The sequence below is a fragment of the Malaclemys terrapin genome, chromosome 10 (genome assembly GCF_027887155.1).
Source record: "Malaclemys terrapin pileata isolate rMalTer1 chromosome 10, rMalTer1.hap1, whole genome shotgun sequence".
In the NCBI taxonomy this organism is placed as follows: Eukaryota; Metazoa; Chordata; order Testudines; family Emydidae; genus Malaclemys; species Malaclemys terrapin.
The window spans coordinates 27,665,666-27,686,542 of record NC_071514.1 but is presented as its reverse complement, the minus strand read 5'-3'; the positions used below and the strand labels follow the sequence as shown (position 1 = coordinate 27,686,542).

Here is a 20,877-nt window from a genome sequence, read left to right as displayed (position 1 = left end):
ACTGGGACACTGCCAAGGACACGCCCAGGGACAAAAAACAAACTCAAGAAGTTGCAGGGGGCAGACAAAGACTACAAAATCCAGAGGCCCTTGTGGCTGCTCCAGCAGCAGCAGCTCCACGCGGCCAGCTGCTAGGATCTCCCTCAGGAATGACGCTATAAAAACAAACCGTGATTGGCTAGGTCCGAGCTGAATTCTCCATTTATGGACAGAGTGGCTGGTGCTGGGCATCGGCTGCACAGGCGGAGCGGCGGCGGGGGGCTCTCGCTCCCACTCCCGGGCCGGGCACGGCACACACTCCGCTGAGGAGTCGAGTCCCCGTCAGAGCATGAGAGGAGCCTCCAGCCTGTGAGGCGCTGACACCCGCCAGCCCGCATGGGCTCCGCGCTGGCCTCCCCTCTGCGCCGCTGAACTTGGGTCTCTTTCCCCGCTTGGCGGACTTCGGAGGCTACCGAGGGGGAGGAAACCAGCCCCGTCCCCGCCTCCCGGATCCCCGGGCAGCCTGTGCGGAGCAGCAGCGGCAGACAGGGCAGCCACCGCCGCCGCGGCAGCACAGCGCGATGGTGAGTGACCGAGCCGGGCTGGCAGGCGGAGACCGGACCGGGCGAGTGGCTCAGCCCGCGGGACGGGGGGTGGAGCAGGGGGACAGATCCCCCCTGTGCCCTGCCTGTGGGGGGCACCGCGGGACGGGTGGAGGCGGCGGGACTGTCCCAGGCTGGTTACCCCGTGCCGGGGGACCTGCATTGCAGTCCCGTCCCCCCCTCCCCGCGGCGTGGTACTGGGGTTACCGTGCCAGCCCTGTCGGTGGTGCTGAGCGGGCTTTCAGGGCACACACCCCGCTCCAGCCGCGGGGCCCTCCTGCATCGTGTGCCTGGCGCCCCCTTCGCTCATCCTGGAGCGCCCGTCCACAGCCCCCTGCTCTGGCCAGCTCTCGGGGGCAGCAAGTTACTGCCGGGCGGCCCGGGCCTGTTTCTTGTCCCGAGAACAGCAGGTACCGTCCCCCGCGGGCTCCGAGCCAGCCGCCTCCGTCCTGCTGGTGGCACTTCGCGGTGAGGATGGAGTAGCTCTGCCAAGCAGCCGGTTGCTGGCTGCCCCGAAAGCGGGACTCTGGTTTGCTAGGTGCCAGCACTAAGCCGGGCAAGAACAAGCAGCGCCTGAGGTGGGCAGATCACCCGGGGTGAGAGCTGTGTGCACCGTGTGAAGGCTTCAAGGGAAAGCGTCAGGGAGCAGCAGCCTCCCGAGCCGAGCTGGGGTAGGGAGAGCTGGCAGGGCCCGGGGAACCGACAGGGACATCGCTTTAGGTTCCCTCGCTCAAATAAATGCTCTCGATTAGCACTGGCTGCCCTAGCAAGGTGAGCCTAGCTGCCCACTTTGTATCAGGCGGAACTGAGAGTGGCAGAAACATGGCACATGCGGAATGAAAACGTTTTTTCTCCTGCTGTTCTTCCTGGTTTGTGAGAGAAGTACCTGTTGTATGCTCTTCTCTCTACACCGGAGTGCCCAATGGTGTTTTAACTCTTGTTAGTACAGAATGTGTATAATGACTATAACCACAGGGTTTGGAAAGAAGTTAAGAGAAGGGCCACACCAAAAAAAGTCTCACTCATTTGCTGTATATGGCTGGTTGAAAATGTCCACACACAAAAAAATCTGTTTAAAAAAACTGGATGTTTCCCAATTTCAACAAAATGAATTTTTTAATGGGAGGTACCTGGTTTTGATTCCCACCCACCCCCACCCACCCCCAAAAAACACTGAAAACCCTCAAATTGAATTTTTTTTGTTGGTTGTTTTTTCAACCATTTTCCTGATGTTCTTGGGGTTTTTTTACTTTTTGATGGAAAGTTTAAACTTTCTATTGAAAAGGTCATTTTCCAGCAACCTCTCCTGTAAACATTAATCTGGGCACTATATACGCATACGCTGACATAGTGATATAGTAAACACTGTCTTGCTTGAATTTAAAGTTATGTAAAGGACCAGTCAAAGTTAGAAACACAATGGGCGAAATTCATCCTTAGTGTTATTCCTTTGAACCCAGAGGTGAATATCGCCCAGTACATTTCTGGTAAATAATAAAAGTTGTGAATTCCGCTGTGGTTTCTGAGAAAGAACATTTGATTTAGTTGTTTGTTGTTCACAACAATTATGTAATTTTCTACTTTGTTACAAGTGTGGGAACACAACTCCAGAACAGGCATAGATATTTTATGATGACGCCTGACCATAGACTCTGTTAAGAAACTTACATTTAGCAATTAGCACTTTCCGTGTTGCTCTTGTGAGGATCCCAAGTCAAATGGAATTGCTGCCACAGAGCTGGGCCTTCTAAACAACCTTCTCAAGCAGAATGGAACAATTAGTCACATCTCCCCAAACTACCACTGCTATTTTTATAGCTCTGTCATTGTGCACACAGCTATACAGAAGATGATGACACTGTTCCCGCCCCAAGAATTTTCTGAATTAGTCATACTGAAGAAAGATTTGGATTCCATCTGATCTAAGATTCTATCCTGCAAAGGTGCTGAACATGGTGCTGATGCAATATAGAACTTAAGGACATGTATAACTTTAAACATCTGATTCGTTCCACAAAGAGTATATCTGAAGACAGTCCTTTCCTGTTATATATTTTGCCACCCTAATTTGTCCCCATGAGTTTCACATGCCTGTTGCACTATAATCTATTTTGGTGGCAGTCAGAATTGCTTAATATTGTGCCTTTCTGTTCTCCTTTTTGGATTTATTTTATTTACTGTATATCAGTGTGATGAAGGGCAAAGACGCTTTTGGAATGTAGCAACATGGCAATGATGTCACAGATTAGATCAAGGGTGGGCAAACTTTTTGGCCCGAGGACCACATCCCCGCCCTCTATCTGCCCCCTCCCACTTCCTGCCCCCTGACTGCCCCCCTCAGAACCCTTAACCCATCCAAACCCCCTGCTCCTTGTTCCCTGACCGCCCCCTTCCGGGACCCTTGTCCCCTATCCAACCCCCCTGCTTCTTGTCCCCTGACTGCCCCGACCCCTATCCACACTCCCACCCCCTATCCAACCGCCCTCTGCTCCTCGTCCCCTGACCATCCCCTCCCAGGAGCCCCCACCCCTAACTGCTCCCCGGGATCCCACCCTCTTATCCAACCCCCCCTGCTCCCTGTCCCCTGACTGCCCTCCTGACCCCATCCACATCCCCGCCCCCTGAGACTCCCACTCCCAACCCTCCCTGTTCCCCATCCTCTGACCGCCCCCCCCAGAACCTCCGCCCTACCCAACTGCCCCCTCCTCCCTGACTGCCTCCCAGAACCTCCTTCTCCCTTACCCAACCCCCCTTTCCCCGCCCCCTTACCAGCAGCAGGAGCTCACAGCCACGACACCCGGCCAGAGCCAGCTGCATTCCCCTTGCTACCCAGCAGGAGCGGCAAGCCAGAGGGCGGCTTGCATGGCAGCATGGCTGCGGGGGAGGGGAGACAGCGGGGAAGGGGCCGGGGACTATCCCACGGTCCTAGAGCTCAGGGGCCGGGCAGGACGGTCCCGTGGGCCAGATGTGGCCCGTGGGCCGTAGTTTGCCCACGTCTGGATTAGATGGTACTTGCAGTGTTCTTCAGGCTACATCTCTAAACCCATCATTGTCTAGCACCCATGTCTTAGGGCAAGTGTCTGGGCCAACTTGTGAGCAAATGGACATAATGACAGGCAGCCAAAAGACTATGTATGTGCAGCAGATGTGATTGTTAAGGCCAAGATTCTTAGCTAGGAACTTTGAAACAGCTGGCTCTGCTGAATGTCCACTATGAATAAGGAGATGCACCATCACTAAACCAGCTCTGAGTTGGATTAACTGTGAAAAAACTATCGGTTCTGCAGCTAAATTTTTGGCTGTAATGAACAGTGTTGAATGGTAGGCATTAATTACAAAGACGTCTCCTGCTGAATAGCAATAGCTTGTGTTTATACAGCATCTTTGATGCCAAAGTATTCCAGATAATTTTTCAGCTACCTGTGGAGTGGAATGTTGTAACATTACTCATTAGTTTAGGATGGGAAGTGGAAAAAGAATTCTATATCCTGGGAGAATGGGCCAAATCCTGTAAGCCCTGAATCCGAAACATTTCGCTGATTTGCCAAAAAACTTATTTCTGAAATGCAGTGGGCAAAAACCCTTGACTTATGAATTCCAAAATGTTTTTATTTTCCAAGGATTCACTCTGAAACTTGTTAAGATTTAGTTTGTGCAAGGCATGAGATCATAATAATCAAAACTTCTGAAGATTTCAGTGGAAAATGTGAGAGTGCAAGGAACATAAGATTGGGCTGTTAGCTTGCAACACATTTTAAAGGACATCCACTTTGATTCAGTTTCTAAGCCCCTGTTTTATATAAGATGCATGAGAGGTCTTTTAAGAAGATATTAGGCTAGCAATCAGCAGAGATAGCTAATGCAAGGCTTTATTATAGCACTGAATTGAGTCATTTAGCTTCCAATAGCCACCTGCAGTTCACATAGTATTGATTAACATGAGTAAATATGTTTTAAAAATCACAATATGAAGCTTGTTCTGTTAATTTCATAATGATTGGAGACACATTTTCATAAAAAATTTTGAAAAGACTTTTCATCAGAATACCGGTTTTGACCCGAACTATGAATATTCTGCTACTTTCATAAAGCATCTATCATTACTGTACCTTTAATTTCAGTTATTAATGCTTTCTTTGCGAGTTACCTTTCTGAATATTGTTTTAGTTGCCTTATTAATTTTGATGACAGAGCTTTGACACTTACATAACACAGAAAGGGTGTTATTATAAAGGTTAAATGTCTTAGAAATTGAAAAATTAAAGATTTCAGCAGCTAATCATATTCAGTATTTCAAACAAATTATCTTACAGATTAAAGTTCTAATGAATGCTTATTTCAGTTAGAGGGTCTGTCATTTTGAAAGAGTCTGTTACATGACCTATGTAGGTCTCAAAACAAATTTAACATGTATTACTTTTCATGTATTACATCCTACTAAAATTGTCATGATAAAGGATGAACTTACTGTTGGTAGTAAACCTAAATAAAATAGTTTTTGAATGCTCTCCAGTGGAAAATTGAGAAACTTTATTGAAGAATCCTGTAGCCACTAAAAACTGATCAATACTGTACTTCTAACATAGAGTCATTTCTATGCTTTGTTACAAACTCCATTGGTTATCTGCAAAGAATGGATGTCATATATCATTGCTGTATATTGTTGCTTTAACATTCTATTAGTTTACATACAGCCAGCCAGCCCTAGTCTGAAAAGACTTATTTCCTGTGTAATGGCCACTATGCCAATAATTTAGACTATGCAGCCAACATGTAATTTATATGATATTAAATATGCCTAGCTCCATTTGTTTCCAGATCTTAAATGGATCCCTCCCACTTCTGTCTTGAATTTATTAGTCTTTAGTTAAAACAAAAAACAAAAAAAGATTTGTTATATAGAGTTAATTTAATAGTAATAAATGGCATTTTTACATAAAGTACCTTAGATTTAGACCATGGCAATACATTTAATACCTGCTTTTATTCCTGCAGTTGTGTGTGTGTGTGTATATATATATATGAGAAACAAATTGGGCATATCTCATTCTTGTCATATATATGTTCATCATACTTTTAAGTTACCTTAAAAATTAAAGAACAAGATCTCAGTCCTGTGTATTGCCTTAAAGAGATCACCATATCTCCATATGTAGATGGAGGAGATTCTTGTCTGCATCCCTTCTTTTCATACTCAAAATATGTGGAAGGTCTTGATTTTAAGATCAGATGACACCTTTGTTTTTACTTTGCTTTTGCTTTAATGTTTTTGGGGCCGGTTTCAAAGCCCCCTGAATCAATGGAAGTTTTCCCATTAATTTCAGTTGACTTTGGTTAAATCTCTTGGTGAAGCTACACTATTTGCCATACATCAGTGGATGTTATTTTCAACTGCATTCAAATGCATTTTTGTACCTCGTAAAATTTGTTTATTGTAGAACTTTTTCTTTTTATTTTGATTTAGAACCAGAAATGATAGTGCTAGGAGTGTCAATGGAAATTGGTGGTCCTGAATTTCTTTTCCCATACTTTGCTGTTGAACCACTGGAAAGCTGAGTCTTTGTTTAAGAGTGAAGTGTAAAGAACCAATATGGCCTCTCACTTATTCCTTTTTTCTCCCACCCAAAAAACTCTTAACAAAAAATGTTTTCCCCCATAGAAACATTTGAAATTGTTGTAGTCTAAATAGCCTGTGATTTGTTAAGTTAATAATTTTTTAAATTATTAGATCAGTGGAACATGACTTTTAAAAACTTATTTTCAAATAGTACCGCAAGAAAGTCTGTTTTGTCAGGTATTTTTTGACTTGAGTAAAATCAGTGTGAGCTCCCAACTATGAGGAGTGGTAGTTTTAAGATTGTCTACATTCAGATCAAAGCCATACTTTAAAAGTTTTAGCACTGTTTTCCTGAAACCCTGAAAAGGGATTTTCCCTGTCCCCTCCCCCTCACAATTACTTTGCTAGCCAATTTGTCTATAGACAATCCGCATATGAATTATTTTACTTCTTAGAAAGCTTGTAGGCTAGTCTACATTTATAATGGCTACTTAAAAGTGTTAATTAAAAAAATTAACTAACAATGTGCTGAAACTTAAATCACATTCCCCAGGTACTATATTAAATTCCTATAGGTTTTCATAACTGTTTTTATTTATTTTGCTATTGTGATATTTATAAATGAGAAGATGGAGATTTGTGAGGTTTTTTTATTATTTGTAGTCTTGCTCATTGTACATCCTTCTTTATAATTAAACGTCCCCAGAATGCACAGGGCCTGACCCTGTAAGATGCTGAGATTTCAATTACAGCTGAGATACCTCAGTACCTCTCATGAAGCACTCAGCACCTTTTAAGGATCTTGAAGTTGTTTTACTTAGTGTTAAAATCAGTCCTGCTGCTCTTTCCCCATGTAATGTTATGAAACATTCCAAGAAACTGATGATAAATGAGATGTTACAAGTCTGAATTTAAGACCAAAGTGTATTGGGATGTTTATTGCAGATATTTCTTGCCCAGATCTGTTTATCAAGTTAGGGTATACTGTATTTTAAACAGCAATAAGAGTTAATTGATTTTCTTTGCTATCCTTTCTTTTGTGAAGAAAAGGCTACAGAAATTGTTAGTAGTTCATTCAGTAGGAAAGACCCAGTCTTGCAAAACCTTATTCATCTGAATGGTGCTCACAGGCAGATCCATTGACCCTACTCTTCTGATTCAATTCCATTGATTCGTTTTGCCAACTTTCCATTTTAAATTTTTCATTCAAAATGAAGTAAAACCTCAGGAAATTCATCTGCAACTGTGAAGTCTGCATGGCTTCATCACAAAAGCTTAAAGTGGCCCAGCAAAGTTCTCAACAAAACTGGGCTGAGGTATGTTTGCAATAAAACGTCTAGACCTGGTCTGCATGGTGCAACTAAACTGGCCCACATAATCACAATGCAGAGACTTCCATAGCCTGACCAGTTTTGGAGGTCAGATACAGAGCCTGTTGACTCATGAGCTGGAAAAAGAAAAATCTTTTTGAATTAATAATATGCTGTCTTTCACCCCTCACTTGCAGTAGTTCCATAGTCTTAAACAGCTTTAAATGGAAGATTGCTCCCATGAGTATGGTAAACTGGATTTGGCTCTATATAATCTGAGAGTAACATATTTGACATTCACAGGCAGATGTAGTGCAATTTTAACTAAAATAAAAAAGTTTCTATATTTCTAAAAAATACAAACCCAAAGACCCCAACAAAGACTTTATTTGCCTCCCCTGGCAGTTTCTACTATAGATTATTTCTGCTGAAATTACTGTGTATCATTCTTTTGTCTTTGTGTGTGAGGTTTTCCCAAAGAACACTGACAGGATAAATAATATGTTGCTTTTTATCTAGAATCATTTACAAATCCTGGAACCAGACAAAATCAAGTTCGCTCATGTCAAATGAAAACATGTGTGTTCATATACTGCCATTCTGAAAAAAACTTTGCAGTGCTAATCATTTTATCCTACTGTAGGTGTCAGAATTTGCCTCTCCTCTTTGGCATTGCTGTCATCCTCCTTTCCTCTATTTCCCCCACCCTCCCCTTCTTAACATAGATGTGGGTGGCCTGGTTTGGATTTTTAAAAAAGTAAGAAATAACAACACTTTTTTTCTGTACGGAGATTGAATTATACTTAGTGGCAATAGAGCTAAATACGTGGGGCCTAATCCTGAAAGGTGCTGAGAATGTCCTGAATGGTGTTGAGTGCCTTCAGCCCCCATGGAAGTCAATGGGCGTGAAAACATCTCAATGAGCCTTTGAAGGTGCTCGGTACTTTGCAGGAGTGGGCCCTAAAATAGCTAACGTATGAAGCAAATTGTGACCTTGTACCATAAGTTTCTCCCTTACCTATAAGAAATTTATAAGCAAAATATTTTATGCTTTTGTACTTGAAGGGTGCTTTTTTTGACTGTAGACAGTAGCATTAGCCATAACCTTGTCCTCTGCCAAATGTGGAATAGTAGAGCAGAATAACAGCATGTGCTTTGCATTATGTGAACTCTGTGTCTAGAGGTGCATGCATGGAAAAATTTCCTAGCTACATGGTGTTCATGTCTGGCCGATATATAAGACTAAAGTGCAGTAGTGTATTCAACAGCGAAACTAATAATTTGTAATGCATGTGTAGGTTTTGTTTGTGTTTATTTTCTTTCTGGTACAGGTTGTACTTTCTTTCCCCCTTGTGTAATTTTTCTTTACCTCTTTCTAGAGCAGTGATTTCAGCCTTTTTTAAAAGTGATTTTATAGATACATTGTGTGTTATGCATCAATTTTTCTTTTAAAAGTAGAGGCTCACTTTCAAGGCTAAACAATGCACATAGAATGTTGTGGTTGTATTTGCATTCATAATTACCACAACTGTACATACAAATCAGGAATTGCACATGCAATTTGGACATGTCATGCGTGACTTTGTGTGTAGTTAGTTTTGCACACACTTTTTGTATAGGGGTCTCTGCCCTCTGATTTTTGGTTTGTTTGTTTTTTCATATATGTCTAGTTTGCTAAATATTACATTTTTTTACTGATGCAGAAGGAAGTAGAGCAAAAATGTTGTCAATGAATTGTTTGCGGTTATTCATTCCACGGATAGCTTTCTCTTGAGATTAATTAAATCAAGGGATAATTTGCAGCAGTGTTATACCATTGGTTATGCAGAAAATCTCTGATTTAAATAAGCTCCTCTGAAGCAAAAAGATTGTATGGTAAAATGTCAAGACAAGATAATCATCTGCTCCCATATAAGTAGTAATATCCCCAAAGGAAACAATTTGCTTCCCAGCTCTTAACAGAAGTTTTAGTAAAATAAATTACACTGAGAATCAATGTATTTTCTTGCAGAAATATAATTTCAACTATTTTTCCTAGAAATAAAAATCATATTGAAAAACAGACTGTAAAAATGATATTAAAGGCCAGTGTTGTACTTTGGTATTGTCTATCCCCAACTTTAACAAAGAATCAGGAGTACTTCAAAATAAACACATATATAGGCTTGGCAGAATTTGATTTTCCTTTTTTTATATATATAATTTTGACAAATAATATTGATTACTTTTAAGCTTTTTAAAATATTTTTATTGATTTTAAATTAACACAGTTTTGGAAAATTATGGGGGAGGTTTCAGACTACTTATTTAATGAGTGGACATTGAGATTCAAAAAGTCAAAGCTTTACAGCCATTAAAATGCAAATAATCGACCTAACATGTCAAAATATACAAAGTAAATATCCTTAAATCAAACTCTAGTAAGTTCTGAAGCAGCATTTTTCTCACTTTCCTAGCTGTAAATTTTGATTATTATCAATGGAAATAGTTTTCCTTGGTTTGTGGCTGTATGGTGAAATTGACATTTATCGTCATTTACCAGTAAAAATCCAAACCTTCCAAGTCAACTTTTGTACAAGAATTCTGAACAGATTTCCTCAATCTTCAATATTGTAGCTATTGTCATGTAGTAAAATATGGATGTGACACTGCTGTGTGTGTATGTAGGGAATATGTAAGTAAGTATATTTTTAAATTTACAAGGTTAATCCAGTGCAGCAACAATTTTTTTTTTTTTGCATCAGCTAACCCTAATTACAATCCTAATCATTGCATTTGGCAGAAAAACCTATAGGAGGGGGGAAAGTCTGCTGGAAATAGTGTTATGTTTACTTCATAGAGTTTTCGTCATCTTCTCTCATCAGGGAGGAAGGGTTTCTGGCTTTCACATAGAATCATAGAATTCATCTTGCTTTGCATATCACCATGGATAACTTAGGGATGACCTTACTAAACTTAAATGGAAATATCCTTACTTGGACGGATTTTCAGCTGGTGTCAATCAGTATAGCTTTGTTGAATTTAGTAGTGGTGACTTAAATGGAACTATACTAATTTACATCAGCCTATGATCCAGTTCACTGTGTCAGCCTGTTTAACCATATGATATGGCTTCATTGTTTTTACCTCTCACCTTGCATTCTGGTTGCTGCCACACTGGTACTTAAGTGACACATGTGGCTTTAAATCAGTCTGAAGCCATAGAGAAGGAAAACCAAAGTAGTAATTCTCAGAACTGAGGAGAGAGAATGTTTACTTTACAGAAATAAGTATTTGGAAAATACTCCAGATCCTCTACAAACACAGACAAATCAACAGGCTTCGGCTTTGGCAGATAGAATGTTATCTTACCTTATAGCTAACTTTCCAAATGGAACCATTTCAGCCCATTGGAATAGCCAATTAAAGTCTCATTTTGAAATGCATAATACAGAGTGTGGTTATTGGAGCTGAGGCTTTACAAACATACAGAACTAAATAATCTTTTAGAGAAAAATCATATTAAGGTAAATGGAGCCTAAATTAATAACTTTTTCTTGGGATTTTAAAGCTTTTAGGGGGAGATTTTCAAAGGCAAAAATGAGAACATCTAACTCCCATTGAAATCCTTTGGGATTTGGGTGTGCAACTGTCCTTTGTGCCTTTGAAAGTCTCCTCTTATTTACCATGATGTTCTCATACTGTAGACTTGTAATCTCAGCTAAACATCTTTGGCGCTAGGTTCCTAGAGCAATTATGCATTACAGGGGAAAAAATGCCATCTAAGTATTGTACAGAACAAATTACACATGAAAGCTATATTAAAAGAACATTAAGGTTGAAAAGTTAAGCATTCAGAAGTAAGGAAATGACAGAATTAAGGTTGTCTGTGCAAACTTAATTCAGCTCTCTTGTGCATATGCATTATGATAGCCTTTGATTACATGATCACCAGGGCCAGCTCTAGGTTTTTTGCTGCCCCAAGCAAAAAAATTTTTGGCTGCCCCCCGCCAGCTCTGGGCTCTCTCTCTCCCCCCCCGCCCCAACTGCACCCTCCTGCCGCCCCAGCCCTGGGTCACTGGTAACTTGCTCCCAGGGCGGGTCATTCAGCAGGAATTTTGGATGTGCACAGAACACAGACAGGATTGGATCCCATATGGTTACAGAACTGCAGTAAAGTGGAACAATTTTCAGCTTGTGTGATTGAAGGATATCTGGATGCATATTATAAGACTGTCCTACATAAATGAGGAAAAGTTGAGGTACCTTTATTATTCTTTTGTTCCATTCTTTGTTTCTATGGGGAATTTGCCAATGCAATATCACCGTCTTCCTTTTAAACAAATAAAACTAAAACTCTAAAAAAAAAAAAAAAAAAAAAAGCAATGGCTGTTGAAAATAGCAATTCCAGTCCTAATAACCACTGGGAAGCATTTCTTGCTTAATTTATTCTACTTTTTCTACAGCAAGTTACAGTGGATCAGTATATTTGATTTGGGAGAGATGAAGTAACAGCTGCCCAAACTGAGCTTGAGCACCCCTGAATTTTGAGGGTGTTCAAATCTGGAAGGCAGGTGCTGGATTCCCTTTCTGAATATTAGCTAAATCTAGAAAAGAAAAGTCAATTTCTGCTTCCATGGCTCAAAAGTGTAAATCCCCCTACGTGCCTGGTACTGTATCTAAAGCTGCCCAGGTCCTAGTAGAGCCTCCCCTCCCGTACTTTTCATTTTAAATTCTAGTGGGATCCACGTACCTCCCGTGCTAGGCTTCAGAAAGTGAGGTGCACTGTCCATTTAGTCCACCCAATTCTTTCTTTGGGGGAGAGCCCAGGGCTGGGGCAGCAGGAGGTGATGAGCCCAGGGCTGGGGCAGCAGGGGGGTGTAGGTGGGGGCCAGAGCTGGGGCAGCAGGAGGTGTGGGCAGGGGAGAGTCCATGGCTGGGGCAACATGGGAGTGCGGGGGGAGCCCAGGGCTGGGATGGGGGACGGCAAAAAACCTAGAGCTGGCTTTGTCCCTACCATTCACTGCAAGCTGCAGCATGAGGTTTCAGTTCCACACTCCTTCCCCCTCCCTTTCCTGTTAATTGCGTCCAAGGGAATGCTGGGAAATGTAGTTCTTTCCCTGCTCCAGGGCTGGCTCTATAGGCAGGTAGCTAACAAAGGAACTATAGCTCCCAGGGCCCCCTGTTGGTTCTCAACTCCCATGCTGGATTCTTGCTCCCCTGCAAATTTGCCGCCCCAAGCAACTGCTTGCTTTGCTGGTGCCTAGAGCCGGCCCTGATGATCACATATCCTTTTCCCACAAGACCAGAATGGATGGCAATCACTTAATAGGAAGCTATTCAACATTTTGTTTTCTCCTCATTGTTCAGTTTGTGGCCCCATGCCTTATTTACTGCACATGAGTCAACCCCTGCTCTAAAGACAGAATTATTAATTCCCTTATGGGCTTTTCTGTGGCGCTTATTGCTATAGTATCTGAGTGCTTCACAAATATTAATGAATTTATTTTTACAACACCTTGTGAGATGAAAGGCTGGTATTATCCCCATTTTATAGATGGGGAACCAACGCACAGAGGGAACAGCACTTCTGCAAATCAGATCCTAGGATCTCAAGTCAACCACCCAGAAAATGAGGAAAACACAATTAGTGACCAGGGTTAAAAGTTTGGTTCAAGTGACTTGCCTCATATCAAACAGGAACTCTGTGATAGAAATAATCCAGTTCTGCAGTGCAACATTCCACTGCCTTAACCATAAGACCATCCTTTCTCTACATGCAATTCCCTGTCTTGTTCACTACACACTTTACACTGTATGCACTAAATGAGGCAGGGATTCTATAGACAACAGTCAGTGTCACTACACAACACTAATTAATCCCCTAACCCCAGGTCCATCCGGTACACTGACTGAGGCAGGGGTCATGTGAAAAAAGGATATGTGATTAAGTAATTAAAGACTGTATCTTAATGCATATATTCCCAAGGGAGCTGTATTAAGATTGTACAGACAATCTTAATTCTGGCATTTTCTAATTTTTGACTGTTTGATGGATTTTCACAGGGATGGCAAAAGGCACATCTCTGACACAAAGGCTGCTCCCCTACCACATTTCAACTCCCTGCTCCAAAGCCTGGGAATACTAGAACTTCTAATAGACAAGGCTGTCAGGCAACCATATTAATAAATAGTGCAACCAGTCCTACCTGTAATATAGTGAAGCCTCCATACTAATATGTGCAAATGAAAAATCTGGTAAGCAAAAATTATGTTTAATTCTTTTAAAAATTGTTGAAATAATGTGAAAAATGTGTCCAAGTTCTCTGCAAAGTCCAGATAAATCATTGTCCTCAATAGAGTTAGTCTGGATTTACACTGGAATAGTTGTAATGCTAACTTAGCTCTTGAGATCCGAAGATCTCAAAATGGTTTACAAAGGTGGGTATGTATCATTACCCCCTTTTCACAGATTAGGGAATTTGAGGCACAGAGAGGTTAAGTGATTTGCCTGAGGTCACAAAGCAAGTGGCAGAGTTGGGAATGGAATTCAGGTTAGTAGCAAAAAGAACATAGCCCAACAAGGGCAACCGTCCAGATGGGAGCATCATTGCTAAAAGTAATGATACTACTTGTTGGAAAGTGCCTAAAACCAAAAAATTGCTTGGTAAATTTATAAATCACTCTCTTCCTGAAAGTGTACTAATTGAATGTAAATCTTCCAGAGTGGTGCAAAGGGGCCATATATTAACTAAGAGCTTGTCTCCACGGTGCAGCAGTGTGCATTAGAGGAGTATGAATTCTAAAGTGCACCAGTGTATAACACTAACTGTCTCCTATTGGTGCTGTTAGAAGCAGGTGCAAGTTAGAGCAGCACCACAGCTTCTATAATTTGCACCAGGATCACGAGTGGCACACTGGCAGTTCACAGGATCAAGAGAGTGCAAAGATTGCCGCCTTTTCCCCAGTCCATTAAGGCTCCATGCTGAGTGGAGTTCAGCCAGACCCAAGGTTTGGGGCCTTAGCGATCACAATATACCATCATAAAATTGGCATGTTATGCAGAGCTCATTGTAGGCTCATGTAAAAGTGGTTATTTTAACCTAGTTTCTCACTGGCAAAATTGGAAAGGGATGATTTAAGCAAAACTGTGCGTCTCCAGAAGTTATTTTGATGTTTAGTTCAGCAGACTGAAGTCTAAATGAGACATTTTGGCATCCTGCATGTAGGACTTACAGCCTTATAATGATTAGCTGCACACATTCCTACACAGGAAGTGTGAGGGCAGCTTTTGTAGCCAGCTCAGAGTCATTCGCTGAATCACCTTAGTCAGCTGAGCTCAAATCTATAAATTGTTTGCTACTGTCACCCTTGTGGTTAATTTAAGTATCTAAGCCCTGTTCATGTCAGAACTGTACAGCCTCATTTATAACAGTAACAAAGCATGGCCTCTCCATTTTGGCACATGTTCTTCACACTCAGAGTTAAATCTCTTACAAGTGTCTCTTATTATGAACAAATAGTACGTGCTGCCAGATCTTTGAGCCAGCACCTTTACAGGTTAACTGTTTGAATGTTGAGATTCCACTTTATTCATGAGACTTGAGATTCTATGCAGTTTGGCAATGCTATTATTGTTTATTATTTTTTGGCAATTAATGTCAACCTCCATGCCTTTTCTAACTTGCATCTTACTATTAGCAGAAATATAGAAAAAAGAGATTAGGATTATTTTGTTATCATTTGTTTTTTTGCAATGCCAAGCAGCAGATAAGTATTTTATTTATTTTTTACTTGGATAACAAATTTATAGAAAGTATCAGTGCTTCCGATATTTGCCATGACAGTACCTCACAATTTAATATTTTTACCTTAACACTGATATAAGAACCCTCATCCCTCCCTGTACTAACAGAGGTCTGAATGACTATGCTAACAAAATATTTGAATGTCCGCAATATTTATCTACATGAAAAATTTTAAATCACATAAAAGTAGTTTGCTGGGTTACAAGGCCTGTTCATTTTATAGGGTACATACTTGCATACTCAAAAAATTAACAAATGTTTTGGTATGAAATTACCACCACCATTTTTCTGTAATATTCCATAGCAAAAATTGACATATAAAATATTTTTCATGCTCTGTATTCTTCCTGAATGTTTCACAGCATTAATATTCCATTAGTTCTGGGGTCTTTGAGCTATAATGGTTCTTTTGGTATCTTATGGACACATTTACCTACAATAATCCCTCTGCTATCTTTCTGCCCATCAAATGGTAGATTTACGATGAGGTGGAAAATATTTTGACATTTCATCCATAAACTAGAAGCCATGTGATCCTTTCAATATGAACTCAAACCCAAATGAAAAATATAAGGAACATTTCTAGAAACCTAATCTCAAAGCCATTTTGTGGTACTTAAAGGTGACATTAATATGTGAATATCTTTTAGTCTTTCATGGAGAAGAATGATTCAAACTGTATAAATGTAGATTTCATATGTTTAATAAAAAAACCCTGCACCCTGAAATAAGTCTGTTTTTAGTGCACATCTGCTGAAAGGGAAAAAATTGTGCAATAAACGTATATAAGAATGATTTATAGAAAAACATTTAGAAAGAAATGTCTTTCACTAGAAACATCCCCTTCCAAAATCATGGGAGCTTTATTTTTGTTAATTACAGCATAGTCTACTTGATTTTGTTGTTCATGGAAAAATACAGAGTAAGAATTCCAAAACTACGTATCCTCCCTTGCTTTTTAAACCCTTGATTTTCCACATACTGGCTACTACACACTCGAGACCTGAATTATAAAACAGTTACACACAATTTGCATGTTTCCTGTGGGTTTATTTCCCAGAAGATTGCATGAGGCATGGTTTCTTCAGATAAATGTCTTGGTTTTCCTATTTATTAACTTCCTTTCCATTTGGACATGAATCAGAATTTCTAAGTTAATCAGAGAGCTTTGAAAAACTAGAGATGGGGGCAAAGTTAGCAAGACAACATATGTGCAAATTACTCATCAAGAAAATAATCCACCAATGAATGAGACCCTGTATTAGTATGAGCTCCATAGTCTTATTCATGTGTTGACCTTTTTCTTAATGATACAGCTTAGATACTTACTTTCACTGCAATAATTTGTTATGGACCAATCCTCACCTAGGGAAAACTTCCTTTGAAGTATAGGTTTGCTGCAATCTGAATTAAAATTTTGCATATTGCAATATAGCTAAACAATTTAATTATCTGTACATAACATTTCTGTGGAATATAAGCAACGCTGGTGTAAAAACGGTACTCCATACATTTTTATTACTTTGAGTATCTTGTCCCTAAAACAGGCCTACTTACTTGACTCTAACCATTAAAATACAGTAGTCACTCTGGGCTCAGTCCAGAAAATATTACCATGCATAAACCAATGAAACTACTCAAGATGTCTTCCCATTGACTTCAGCAGGAGTAGGATTGTGCCTTATGCCTTGTAGTGTTTCCAGGAGTGGGCTCTATTGTGGTGACTCCAAAGCAATTTTTCAAAAATTGAAATGTGGAGACAGTGAGCGCATAATGCAGTATGTACTTGTTACTGCCATTGAAATCTTACTCAAATATTATTTGTTGTATTTGAAGACTAAAACAAAAATGTAACAATCAATAACCAACAAAGGAAACCTAGTTTCATGAATGCTAATTGTGAAAGTTTAAAAAAAATGAAAGTTTAAACAGTAGGCCTTGGGAGGGGAATGGGAGGGAAGACTGCAGTACTAAATGTAATTTTGAATTGTGGCTGGTAATTTGGTACTTGCTGATCAAGTTAATATGACACATTGTAGACTGATGAATGACAGCTGGGAAAATCTAGGCCAAAACTGGACAAAAATCTAAGAATAGATAGAATAGCATAGTGGAATGCACGTAATGATCAGTTTCTTCAAAGCGTCAGTATATGCAAATTTTTTTGGCATTAATGTCACAATCAAACTGACTTTGTTTTAATCATTTTCAGTTACATTGTTATTTGTATTGCAGTAGCACCTGTCAGCCACAACTAAGATTGTGGCCCCATTGTCCTACACACTATACAGACGTATAGTAAAAGACAGCGTCTACCCCAGAGAGTTTACAGTCAATAGACAAGACCGATAAAGATGGGGAAATTGTAACTATCCACATTTTACAGATGGGCTCCAGAGGGACAGATTTTTAAAGCTATTTAGCCTCCTAAAGATGCCTAGTGGGATTTTCAGAAGTGCCTAAGCACCTAGCTCCCATTGATTTCAGTGAGAATTAAGTGTGTAGATTCTTTAGAATACCTCAGTAGGCTCCTGTCTGATTTAAAAAAAAAATTTTTTTTCCCATAGAGATTAAGATTGGGATTTTCAAATGAGCCAAATACATTTGGAGTTGGTCACCTAACTCCCTTAGGTTCTTTTGAAAATCTCAGCCCTGGTGACTTGTGCGTACACACAAAGGAAGTCTATGGCAGAGCCAGGAATTGATCCTACATCCAGTGCCTTCAACAAAAGATTATCCTTTACCCTTTTTATTACAATCATACATTAATAATAACAACATGAATTTATGCTTTCATTGAAAATTTTTATGGGAAAAATAACATTTTTGCAGGATACACAGATGTCGATCTACATGACTAGAGAGGTCTCTTTTAGTTACCATCTGTTACTTCTTAAAATCATATTCTGAACTTTTGGCACTATCTGTGCATGCAGAATGCTGAGGTGAGTTGTAGCATCTCCACAATGGCTGTCTAGTGTACATTTACCCTCAGACTGTTTGGCGTTGTTTTACAAAAGAAGCAGCTACAGCTCTGTTTCTTAGAGGAATTCACATTTTACATAGAATTTAGATGTTACTACTGATTCCAAAGTCAGACAGAGGGTAATGCTTAATCTCTCCTTTGGATGGCGAAACTACAACTGGAGAGTGTCTTTTATAAGTGCTTTTTTTTGTTCCCTTGTAAAATATGCACCGGAAGCTACTTTGTTAGCCAAAGACTGTTGGATTCAGCAAACAGAAGACTCCTACAAAAATCGACTGATCTTTAGTGCAGAGTCATTATGATACTTTTTCAGTTCTTACGTGTATTTATTTTTGCCTATCTTTTATTGAATTAGAAATAGCTTTAACTTACATTTGATTGTTTGGAATAAGTTTGTGGTTTTTTTTGTAACATATTGGTGGGATGATGGGAACATGCGTGATCATAGTAACAGCTTAAATTACAGCTGTGCTTTAGGAGAGGAAGGCAGGAATACAGGGGGAGGTGCTTATAGTGAAAAAGAATCAATACCCCATTTGTAGAACCAAATTCTGGCCTAAGCAACATGCTCAGTGTAGAACTCCCATCAGGTTCATGCCACCATTGGGCTCCACAGCCAGGAATGCTTAAGCAGAACAGGAGGCTCTTTTCCCATCTGTTCTTGAGGCAATTGGGTAGATCTTTATACAAATGCCCAATCCCTTCCCAGGGTGACTTTGCCTAACTTCTGTATATGCCACTTGGTTCCTAAGGGATAATGTCAGGAGATGCATTTACTTTCATCCCATGTGGAGGTATATGTTCTTCCTCAGCTAAGTGACAGCCAGAGAGATTGAATGGGCCCATTAGGGTGAATATATACACCCCTTTCTAGGCAATCGAGGGCAGAGCCTTCTCAGTGACAGCTTCTCAATACAATGTAAGGACTCAGTTTCCAGCTTTGTTCAGTTCAGATTCTTATTCCTTATTCAGATTTCTTATACCCATCAGTGTGGCATATCGGACCTTTCTTTGCTGATGGAATTGTGCAGTAGTCAGAGCTGCCATAGCTCCCGCAGGCCCAGCTGGATGTGGTGGAGTTAGTAGGTGGGATTGGGCTCCGTATAGAATTACTGACGGGCTAAGAGGAATGGGAAGTCATAAGTGTCCTCAAATTTTGCATACATCACTGACATGTAAAACTGGGCCAGGAGTTGGCCCTTAGTGAATTACAATTTGAGTTCCAACTATAGTAGAGTAGTGTGGGGAAAAATGACTTCAATATAGGAAATAGGATTGTGCCTCTGTAGTTTTTGTTGGCCAAGTTACACTTGTTTTCTCTCTTTATATAGCCATTCTCTTTTGGGTTGCAACACAGAGGTCAAGACACATGGTGATTTTCAGATAGGAGGATATGAATGTATCCTCATTGACGCAAATGAGCCAATTTACATTATCTTACTGAAGCAATAGAAAAATTGGTAGTTCAGTATATGACATAGGGAATCCTAGTGCTACATCCTGGATTCCCAAAGTATCAATACTGAACTACACTTGTCTAGTTACTAAGATATATTTAGCCTGGTTCTCTGCTGTCTTGCACTTTGTGTGGTTGATTACACTTTTGGCTGTTCTGATTTGCACAGGTGTAAATAAATAAAGAATGTGTATGGCAGTGGAGACTTAGGCCCATCATATCAGAGGAATGAGGACTTTTCCTAGCTTGATACTGTACTTTGCATAATTAAGTCTGCATGTGTGCGACGTCTGCAATTAATGCTGCAACCTGATATGTGGTTCTACTTACTACTTTTTGTGTTTGTGTTTTTTTTTTTTTAAGTGCAATGTTTTCATTAGTGATAATGGAGATGAATTCATTTCCCGAGTTTAAGCTATCTCCAGATATATGGAATATGTATTTCCTCTGAGGAGTTTGCTGTGGTTTTCATTGATCCTGACCTCGGCGTCAAGAATATATATATTAATTTAGCAAAGTGCAGGAACCTATACTCAGGCTATAGAGTGGTTAAAGTAGCATACAGTAGTAGAGGATGGATTAATGTGACCTTATGTATGTAGTACTGCCACATTAATAGATAGATTTAGTATTAAAGAAATATTTAGCTTTCCAATTTTAAGTGTCAGTTACCCATCTGACTTTTCCAGAAATCTTAAAGCTGTTCCCATGAATACTAACCTTTAAAGTTTTCCTAGTGGTTAAATAGGAATTCTAGTTCTAGGGCTTTTAATGTCTGAAATACCAGCACACCCAGTCCAGAGAGACTTGATCTCAATATGCTGAATTGGTTTATTTCCAACAGCAGTTTCTTGGAAGTGGGAATGGTAGTGGCTTGCTTTGTGTTTTTGTATCCCTAGTTGATTATAGGAACGCTGGAGGGAGAACTGAAGAGCAGTGGATAGCTAATTCCTGTATTTCATAACTGCTATTGTTTAATAGATTTCCAGATGAAACATATAGTACCATCCATGAAAAGTAGGAGTGACTTAGATGTCTAGCCATTGGTTTTGCAAAACCTAACCTTCCTAGAACCACAAGCTCAAATCCTGGTAGGGTTGTATTACGCTTAGGTTTTATTATTTCCATAGCACCATTAAAAATAAAGGATTGCATTAGAATAGAATATGGCTATCTGAGGATTTTTACACCAGAGAGCTA

At 40.2% G+C, this 20,877-nt stretch overlaps 1 protein-coding gene across 1 annotated transcript in view; it reads left to right on the top strand.

Annotated features, from left to right (window-relative positions):
- Positions 1–298: 298 nt before the first annotated feature.
- Positions 299–20,877, top strand: part of MYO1E (myosin IE) — a 149,897-nt gene continuing 129,318 nt past the window's right edge. Inside the window, exon 1 of the mRNA XM_054041509.1 lies at positions 299–563. Within this exon, the coding sequence (XP_053897484.1) occupies positions 561–563 (3 nt within the window). The 5' untranslated portion in view covers positions 299–560. The remainder of the gene's footprint in view (positions 564–20,877) is intronic.